The sequence below is a fragment of the Culex pipiens genome, chromosome 2 (genome assembly GCF_016801865.2).
Source record: "Culex pipiens pallens isolate TS chromosome 2, TS_CPP_V2, whole genome shotgun sequence".
In the NCBI taxonomy this organism is placed as follows: Eukaryota; Metazoa; Arthropoda; class Insecta; order Diptera; family Culicidae; genus Culex; species Culex pipiens.
In genome coordinates, this window is record NC_068938.1 from 68,752,749 (window position 1) to 68,763,618 (window position 10,870).

General features: G+C 32.8%; 1 protein-coding gene across 3 annotated transcripts in view; it reads right to left on the reverse strand.

Moving 5' to 3' along the window:
* Positions 1–486: 486 nt before the first annotated feature.
* Positions 487–10,870, reverse strand: part of LOC120430699 (lachesin) — a 179,653-nt gene continuing 169,269 nt past the window's right edge. For all 3 annotated transcript variants that reach the window (XM_052708113.1, XM_052708114.1, XM_052708112.1), the window contains 7 exons: positions 8,622–8,780; positions 8,424–8,552; positions 8,163–8,313; positions 7,843–7,985; positions 4,541–4,669; positions 4,330–4,443; positions 487–1,234 (listed from right to left, as the gene is read on the reverse strand). In XM_052708113.1, the coding sequence (XP_052564073.1) occupies positions 1,131–1,234; positions 4,330–4,443; positions 4,541–4,669; positions 7,843–7,985; positions 8,163–8,313; positions 8,424–8,552; positions 8,622–8,780 (929 nt within the window). In that variant the 3' untranslated portion in view covers positions 487–1,130. The remainder of the gene's footprint in view (positions 1,235–4,329; positions 4,444–4,540; positions 4,670–7,842; positions 7,986–8,162; positions 8,314–8,423; positions 8,553–8,621; positions 8,781–10,870) is intronic.

Sequence of the window (10,870 nt, forward strand, 5' to 3'; positions counted from 1 at the left end):
TGATGCAAAATGGCGGCTTTAGCAAGGTATTTTGATATAATAAATAATATTGTTTTATTCAACGCCATTTTGGATTTCTATTTCACATGTCACTTTGGAGTATTTTTGAATTGTTTTAGAGCTTAAAGAGATAAAATAAATGTTTAAATAAAACGTGATACGGATATCTTCTTTGAATTTGTTTTACTTTATCTCAAAATAATACACATGTCTGGCATATAATATTAAGTTTTAGCAATAGCTCAGGATTTTAAACTTACTTTGAAAGGTAAATTATCACCAATACTCACCATCTTTTGCGTCGGCATGAATTCAACAGAAAACAGAAAAAAATGTTTGATAAATTCACTTGCTCTATCGTCACAACACCAGTTTCCTTGCGGTCAACAGTTTTGATTTCCATAAACTGTACTCCTTTTTGTTTGATTTAAATTACAGCAGTCCCAGCTCTGCTTGTTTGGGCGCTCGTTTTGTATTTAGCTTAACTTGTTTTTTTCATGTAAGGCATTAACACTATCAATTATCATATCGCGCCTGTCATCGGGGTTGAGTTCCATTACCTGATAATAACTTAATTTTACAACAATTGCTCTCACTATCCCTCCCCACTGTTTTTTTTTTGTTTAACTCCCCGCAACCTAGGTTTGCTCTTTCTAGTCTATGTTTTTAAGTTTATCGTTTAATATTTTGTTTGCTCGTTTGATTTTTGTGTGGTTGAGTGTTTCTTACCTTGTCGTAAAAATTTACCTACCCTTGTCTTGTTCTAAATATTTTGATTAAATGTACAAATTGTAACATAGCTACCTTTACACAATTCGGTTCAAACCATTTTTTTTTATTTCTCATCATTTGTGGTGAGCGTGCTGTGCGAACGCGTCCTGAAATCATTGCAAGCAAAAATCTGGAACCGGTGACCCTCTCCCTCGCCGTCTGGAGGAACACGCTCGAGGACTGTGTCCTCGCATCCCCTCCGGGACAGATCAACCGGTTGGAATAACCAACGGAACGATAACATCGAAAAAGTTCTTCGGATCACACTCTCTCGCGACCGTTCGGGATTAACAAAAGTGCCAACAAACTGCTGCTACTACAACTACTACGGTAACGTCCGGCAGTCCTGGCAGTCATCGTCACTGCTGGCTGCTGCTGGATGTTGTCAGCCTGGACACCAGCATCTGGAGGGCCACGGCCAGAGCCACCAGTGTCCAACTGGTGCTGACCACGTGGGTGGATCCTGAGGAGGAAAAGAAATAAGAAAAAAATAAATTAAACAAAATTAAAAAAGTGTATAATTTTTAATTTAAAACATGAAAAAGAAAGATTAAGAAACTAAATTAAAGAAGAATAAACTGGTACCCAAATGAGTCCGGTTCCGATTGAACGGTTTATCAAAGAAGATCTCTGTCAACAAATTATCTTGCGACATATCAAACTTCTTGATTCTGTATAAAAAATGAATCGGTTCAGATAAATCGGTTCAATAAATTTACTGGTTGAGCATTTCTCATACAAAAGGTGTCATGTCATGTCCCGGTTTTCCCCAAATTTAATTTTTATCTAATTCAGATGTGTTGAAATAGTGGAATAGTTGAGTTCTGTAAATCATACCATGGATTGAACGCTTCTTTATTAAGGTATGGTTTACTTCAAGAAAAAGTTTTTCATATAATTTTGAAAAGTTTAAAAAGTTAGTAAACTATAATTACGAAAATGTTGATAAATAGTATTTTTTAGATACTTTTAAAATGGCATGAATTTCTCAATAAAAATGAGTTTGAATCGGAAAACGTTCTGCATTTTCGAATTCCTGCGACAATTTGTTTATATTTAAATTAATGAGTTTTTGAAATACAATCTGAAACATTCAAATTTATAGCCATTTTCAGAAAAAAAATATAAAGTGTAAAAACTTTTTTTTCGTGCTTCATATTTAGTTTAAAATGCAAAAAAAATGATATTTTTTACAAACAAAACTAGTTTTAAAAAAATTAGGCAAATTCTAACTATTTATCAATTTGAACTAAAATTTGTTTTTTTAAGCTCATAAAAATAGTAAAGTAAATAATAACATTAATTTTTTTAGCAAAAAATGTAGTAGCACCCACAGTCATCCTATTTTTGACAAAAATAAAATTAAATGGGCACAGTTTAAATCCGATTTTAACACGAAACACTATTACTCCCCGGAACTCAAAATGAGAATTTAAAATGCTATTTTTTTACAATTTTGAAAAATCTTTTTACAAAAATAGTGCACGGACCTTTTTTGGCCTAATCCAGTACATGTTATAACAATAATAATCTTGAGACAAACCTTACCAGTCGGAAAATATTTCAAAAATAATCTGAAATAGTATCAATGTCACCCCGGTTTACGGTTCTTAGTTATCTATAAGAATTTTTTAGAATATAAATTAGTTTAGACATGTATCAGCATTAATTTGGCTTATTTATGAAAATGGTTGAAATGTTAATGTACTGATCCGAAAAATGCCTAGTTTTTTTTAATTCTTATTCTTAAAATATTTTGAACCATTTAGTATTAAATTGACGTATATAAATGTCGTTTTAAATTCAAAATAAAATTTAAAATTTAATCATTTTTCCTGAGGTTTCCAAGTTTAATGAAACATATTTTTTGCAAAATGTTTTGATATGTTACATTGATTTCGGTTAAAACTGGAATTAAACAACAAAACTAGAGCACTTATTTCAAAATTTAGTGCTGTAAAATGAACTGTCCCTAATCAGACTTTAGTCCCGATTTTCCCCATTTCAAAAACATTTGTTATAACAAATTCTAAACCATTGACTGGATTTTATTTCTTCACTATTGTTTCTTTTTATTTTTTGTTTAACTATCATTACTTTACCAAAACATTTGTTTAGGCTTTATGGTTTAGTTTGAGCAACCTGCCAAAAATGTATGGACTTTCGTAATTTTTGTTCTCGTGGATCAAACTTACTTTTTGCTCAGGTATTTTAAAACGTGGGTTTTATAAAACACCTAGATGTTTGGGTATCAAAAGATCGGAAATTTTATGCCCTTTCCGATGCCACATAGGTTGGCTTGTGAATCGTGGATCGGTTCGGATGTCGACGGATTTTCCGACGACGTAATTCCGGGTTGGTACGAAATTCCAACGAAAAATATATTCTATCGATACAAAAACCCCCAAAACGGTGTTATATCCACCCCAAAATATTTATTTAGCAACTCTTTGGTAATATATTGATATTTAGTTGAATAAAAAGTTTGCAAAATTATGTTTCGATAAGTTTTATATAGAAATTCCAGAGTTATATAAACTTTTATACTAAGTAGTTAGTAAACTTTATATTCAATCCAAATTATTTTTTTAATCATTCAAGGATGCCTATTTGGAGTTGGGAGACCGGGTTTTATGGTGATTTGTCAACAAATAACTGTATTTATGTTAGTTTTTCGAAAGGTGTACAAACTTTTTTTGCACCTTTTTTGATTTTTGTACTAGTATTTGTTATAGAACTTTTCATAGAAATCATCTTTTCATGAGCTTTTTTAAGCAAAATGTTTGGCATGAGTTTCTCAAAAAAACGTAGTACTAGGTTTCTGTCAACATTGAATTGTTTGCATGTTTCATCACAAAACGTGCATAGTGCCCAAGAGGTGTAAATTTTTTTTTACATACTGTACATATAAATTATAGGTAAAATTGTTATAAAGGCACAATTTTGCCTTAAATTCGTTAAAAATAGTTTTGTTTCTAAAATTATCGATTCATATTGCTATTTAAACTGAATTTGTAGCAAGAATAAAAAAAATCAAATTTTATATGAAATTTGTTCCACTGAAATGCCTATAAATTTGAAGATGTTTTTTTTAAATTATATTTTAAAAAGGCATAATACTTATAATTCACAAACTTACTTTACCTTCTACTAGTGGAAAATTGTCCAAAGAATCCGAAAATGCATTCCGTCAGATTCAAATTAACGTCATGAGAAAATCATGACACTTTGAAAATATTTAAATAATGTCAACATTTTCTTAATTATACATAGTTAACTAACTATTTAAACCTTTCAAAATTTTATGAAAACTTCTTCTTGAAGTAATTTGAACACTTCCCTACCATAGTCAGCATGATTTTATACCGTTCCGTACGTACTCTTTATTTTGCGGAAAAATCTCAAACCTAACAAATTCACTCCGGCTTTTATAATTTTTCAGTCCAATATTGAAGGGGCAATCACTGAGACTGTTTTGAAATCAATAACACATTTGCAAGTGATATCAGGATAAGTAAAAATAGAAATTAACAGTTTTATAAACCATTGTAGACTCACCATTGCTGTTCTGGTGCTTGGAAGCTGGCCGATCCCGGCCCGACTTGGACGAACCGTCACCGGATTTATGCTCCGATCGGTCCACCTCGTTCAGGCTGGATTGGTGTTTGGTACCTGTAGGAAAGTAAACAAAAAAAAAAATAACAAATAAATTAAATGACACCCCATATGTATGGAATCGCTAGAAAAAAAAAACGGTTTAATCAATTACCTTTATCGAAGTAGCTGACCGGTGCCAGCGTCGAGGGCCCTGCCGGCAGCTCGAAACTCTTCGTGGACGAAACCGTGGTCGTGATGGTTTCGGTCGTCGAGGGAGGTATCGTCGTTGGTGGACTGGATGCTGTAAAGCGGGAAGACGGCAAAGATATATTTTTGAGAGCAGCAAGTTTATATTCGGGTTTTCCCAAGAATCTCAAGTTTGCAAATCAATTTTTTTATTTATTCCTAAAAAATCTCATCGTCTCTCTGCCTCTCGTGAGTGCATTTTTTGCTGCTCAGCAAAACCGGTTTAATTCCGCGAAATTTGTTGTTATGATTTTTTTTGTCTATTAGTGACAACGACCAACGGCGGCGTTACGTTTGGGAATCCCAATCAAATAAACTTTTTGGTGAAATGTCCTCCTCGGCGATCAGTTCAGTTCTAGTTCGTGGTGCGGTAACATGTGGAACGTTCTTTGCTGTGATGTTGTGAGATCTCTAGAGGCATAAGGGTGTATCGTATCAACAAGTGGAAGCTCTAACGTCTAGAATAGAGACAACGTGTGGCGAACTAGTGAAACAGCACTCACGCGGTGGATAAATTTGCCGGGCCACCGCCGGCAGAGCATACAAATAGTTTCATTAACGTGGTAGGTATTCTGAGCGCAGTTAGTTCAACCGATTAGATTCCAAAAAGTCATGCCCTCTTGATTAGGCTTTAAATTGAAAAAAATACATTGTGTTTAAGGGAGCGTTCTTTTATTACGTAACGCAAAAAATCGGATTTTTAGACGTGTTATATGGCCTCTTTAAGCGATCAAAATAAACCGCAAAGACCAGATCAACGATTCCAATAATGTCATATCATGCTTCTGGTTTTCAACTTCCTCGATTTTTTTTATTTTTTTTCTTCGTTCGCTTAATTAGAACATGTTAACAAAAGACTAAAAATGAATTACATGAGCAATTCCATGCCAAATAGATTCCGATTTCAATGAAATTTTGTAGACATGTTAGCCTACGCTTACATAAGTCATTTTTGTGTATATGGAGCCAGTTGCACACGAGAATGTCATTTGAGAAGGACGTAAGTTTATTTTTATATATTTGTATATTTCGTATCTTACATTTATTGTGAGTCTTTTTGTAACAACATAGGCTATTTGCACAAAAATGTTGAACGAAAAAAAAATCGTGGGCACACCTTGACTTCTAAACTTCAAAACCGAAAAATCTCATAAAAGTGTTTGTTTTTCAGTGTGTGTGTTTTTTTTTTTTTCAGAAAGCCCGTCAAATTTCCTACAAGTTTGTCTTTGACCACATTTTGATACGATGAAACGGCTTCGAGTTAAAGCAATATTTAAATTACGATATATACTAAAATTAAAGAAAATAAAGTTCACGCCCTTTTCAAATGTCACAGTCGTGTACACCTGGCTTCATGTCTTTGATTTGAGTATGATTGATATTGAAGAAGGTCGAGAAAAAAGTATCTAAAAAAATCCTGTTTTGGGCTGGAATTGCTCGCAAATGAAAAAAAATTTAAAAAAAAAATTAGGATTAAAGAAATCCAATCTATTGAATATTCTAAGTTCACATCAAGAAGTTCTCAATATTACTTTAAAAAAATACAACTGGTAAGACTTGTGAGCAATTTGCTACGAAACTGGTCGGTTGAAATCAGTTTTGAAAAAAATGGAAATCTAACTCATCACCTCTTATCTTGATAAAATGCATCAGTTTCATGTTAAAGCTTATTTACTGTGGGAAAAAAAATGTTTTTTTTTTTTGGTGTCCATCTTTGTCCATTTCTTTTTTTATGGAAGAGAGCTAATTTTTCATGAGAGTCGTTTGACTGATTTGCAATTTAACAAAAAAACATTTTTTTTAGAAATTTTCCGAATAAAATATTTCAAAATTTTGAAATCCGGCCTGATTTTAATACTATTTACATCATTAGAAAACCACAGCATTTTTTAATTAGGTCACAGAAACTTTATTTGAAGTCATTGTCCCACCTCCCATCCAAAATTGTCCCGAAAAATAAAAGAGCAAAAAAATGTTTTGTTAAAAACAGCCATTTCATATTCACATTTTAACTCAAATGGGGCAATAGAGGCTTTTTAAACATTTGAATGTTTTGATCACACAGTAAAATAAATCATGGTAATATTACAACTGAGAATGTTCACAGATGAAGGTGTGATATTGTCTATGAAAATGTGTAAATTTAAATTAGTTTTTTTGTGATTTTACTTATTTTACAAAATTTGATGTAAAATACCATCTAATATATCATTGATATTTTGCTATTTTTTTACAGAAACATTGCTTGGCCAGAGTTTAATGTATTTTTCGAAAACAACAAAAAATCAGATGGAAAAATCACAACCAAAATCATGCATATCACCTTCTGAGAAAAGTCACAACATTACACGCTGCATGTATAGTCTTTTACACACAAAAAAAAGTTGCAACAAATTTGAATCAAGCCCAGCACTCACAGAGAAGACTGGCACCTTATGGATGGATAACGTCTATAATATATTATGATCTTGACATTTCTGTCAAGTAGGTTTCCCATACTGATAGGATACATATTTCTGGCAATTGATAATCAAATAATGTTCAAAATTTGCCGAAAAAGATTTTTTTTAAATCTTTTCAATTTTTATTCTGACTGACACTTGAAAATTCTGGCAATCCTAGATTTATCTGGCAACCTGGCACCCCTGTATGTAGCTGTTGCAAAGATTTGCAGTGGCTAAGACTTAAGTACACAGAATTTTTGGTTGATTTTTCGGATTCAATCCTAAAATAATTTGGGTATAAAAATTGTAAAATTTTGTATTAAATATTTTCGGAGATAGTAGCTTAGGGAATAAATCAAAAATAATATTGGTTGTTCCCGTAGTTTCCAAGATTCAAAAATATGTATAACAAATATCTGAGTGTTCCAGCCTCTGATCGATGTGCACCGTTAAAAGGAGCATCTTCAAATTACTGCCAAATCTCATAATTAGTATTTCGAAGAGTTTTAAATAATTATAACTAAACTAGAATCTTACTAGAAATTTGAAAAGAGACAATTGAATATACTTTTCAATGATTAAAAGTAGAATCATTTTTATCTACAACAATTTTAAAATAATTGCTTCGATTCTGAAAAGCATTCATCTCATAAAAATGATTTGCCTAGGATTAATATCTCAACTGATTATTTTGAGAACCTTTACAATTTTTTTTTCAAATCTTTCCTCTTAACGACAAAGTTGCAAAGCATAAACCCAACCACACGACGCAAACAATACTCACAGTACAGCCGGATCGTCCCGTCGGTTTCGCCGCGGGGGTTCTTCGCGATGCACCGGTAGACGCCGTAATCGCTGTGCTGCACCTCGGTGATGTGCAACCGCATGACGGCCTTGTACGAGGGCGTCCCCGGAATGGTCTCGGTTCTGGGAACGAATGCAAGGATGATGGTGAGCCACCACGGCGGCCGGATTAGTTTGTTTGTTTGTTTATTTGTCTGGCAGGCGTCTAAGCTAAGCTGTTTGATAGCTCGCTGAAGACGGCGTGCTATCTTGACACAATTTAACTCTTTGCTAGAAAAAAAATAAACCAGCCAAACTTACTTGTACTTGAGCGAATCGTGAATCATCTGGTCATTTTCCCGCGTCCAGTAGTTGAGTGAGGTAGGATGGGCTTCAATGTTGCACTCCAGGCTGGCGTTGTAGCCCACGGGGATGCCAACTAGCTGGTGCGGGATCCACAGCATCGGCGGAACTGGCCATAGTTAAAGCCGTAATCGATGTTGCAAATTGAAATGGGGAAGAAACAATCATAATAATTAGAGATGAAGTGCACGGTTTCAGCGAGGTACACTGCGCACTCACAATCGACACTGACTTTAATCCGCTTGGACACGCTCGGCGGAACTCCGTTGAACGCGATGCACAGGTAGGCGCCCATGTCAAACCGGGACACTCGGGACATGTTCAGGACGTCACCCTCCCAGTCCGTCACTGAAAAATTAAATTGGCATTAACACTAATTTTTATGGAATCGAGAGCTTCCTCGCGAGACAAACTCACCACTGTTGTTCCGGGTGATGGTGATCTTGGTGCCGTCGTCCCGCTTCCACTTGATCGACGGCGGCGGACTGCCGGTGGCCTTGCAGCGCAGTGTCACGTTGGCGCCCTCGCGCACGATCAGATCGCTCGAGGACACCGAGTCGTCGATGTTGGGCGGGACTGTTCGGGAAAAGGAGGAAAAAGAATGGTTTGATTCTTAGATGTTAAACAAGGTTGGTAACGATAAATCGATAACGATAGTTCTATCGTTATTTCGATAACTCATTTTAAAAATCTTTCTAAAATCGATTAATTAAACCATATCATAATGAATTTTTAATATTTTTTTTTTAAATGTAGTAAGTTTCAAAGTATAAATAAGTACTGAAAATTGTTCACAAAATACCTTAATTTTTCGAAAACAGTCAAATTTTCATAATTTGTAATATGGGTATCAAACAAAGCGAAATTTTGTATGTTTTTTTTTTCACTTTATGAAAGTATTTTTGTAAAATACTAAAATTTTAATTAAAACCGTATTTTTCGAAAGTACTCAAATTTTCATAATTTGCAATGTTGGTATCAAACGAATTGAACTTAAGGGTGCACAGCAGCCAAGGAAGTTGTTGTCTTCTTAATCCAAATTTGTCAAACTTACGGACCCAATCCTGCAAGAATCTGATTGGAAAAATTGTCAAACTTTGTTGTAAATAACTTTGAAGACAGGAATATAGGGGATGAATATAAAATCATATCGATAGTTTCCGTAGTTTTGAAGATACTAAAATGTCTGTTACAAAAATCTCGGTGCAAAAGCTCTGGTTGATGTGCACCGTTAAGCATGTTTTTTTCACATTTTTGAAAATACGAAAAAAATCACAAAATACTGTATTTTTCGAAAATACTCAAACTTTCAAAATTTGCAAAATGGATATCAGACAAATTGAAATTTCGTATGCTTTTTCAATTTATTAGAGTTTTTTTTTTCTTGTTAATAATAAAATTTTCACAAATTACCGTATTTTTTCGAAAATACTCAAATTTTCTAATTTTCCAATATGATTATCAAACGAAGCGAAAATTTGTATGCAGTTTCGATTATAAGTTTTTTTTTTAAATACTATTTTTTTCACTTTATGAAAGTATTTTTGTAAAATACTAAAATTTTAATAAAATACCGTATTTTTCGAAAATTATCAAATTTTCAAAGTTTGCAATGTGGTATCGAACGAATTGAACTTTTGCATGTTTTTTCACATTTTTGGAAACACAAAACAAATTACTAAATACCGTATTTTTCGAAAATACGAAATGGATATCAAATGAATTGAAATTTCGGAAAATGCAGGATGGTATGTCTCTCCAAAAAAATACAAAAAATCATTTACTAAAACTGTTTTTTTTTTTTTTTGAAAGGGGGTCTAAACGTCAAAATTTTCAAAAACCGACAGTGGGAATCGATTTTACAGACAATTTTACATAAAAGCTGGAATTGCTCAAATACTAAAATTTTCACAAATTACCGTATTTTTTAGAAAATACTAAAATTTTCAAAATTTGCAAAATGGGTATCAAACGAAGCAAAAATTTGAATGCTTTTTCAATTTATTATTTATTTATTTTATTTATTGAATGTATCTCGGATTAGTTTTCAAAAAGACGTAAGAGCCAATGGTAAACAAATTTTAGTGCCGGAGGCCACGGTGACTTTTACGGCTTTTTGAGAACTCACCCGAGGTATGTTTGAAGCATGCAACAATTCGCTTTGCATATTTGAAAATTTGAGTATTTTCCAAAAAAAACTCTAACAAATTGCAAAGCATACAAAATTCTAATTCGTTTGATATCCATATTGCAAATTTCGAAAATTATAGTATTTTCGAAAATATACGGTATTTTGTGATTTTTTTTGTATTTTCATAAAAACTGTTTCGATGTAAAAAAAAGCATACAAAATTTCATTTCGTTTGATACCCACATTGCAAATTATGAAAAATTGAGTATTTTGGAAAAAATGGTATTTTGTTAAAATTTTAATATTTTACAAAAATACTTTAATAAAGTGAAAAACAAACTAAATTTCAATTCGTTTGATACCCATATTGCAAATTATGAAAAATTTAGTATTTTCGAAAAATATGGTATTTAGTAATGTTTTAAGTATTTTTTCAAAAATACTTAAATAATGTGAAAAAAACATACAATATTTCGCTTCGTTGATACCCAAATTGCAAATTATGAAAATTTGAGTATTTTCGAAAAAATACGGT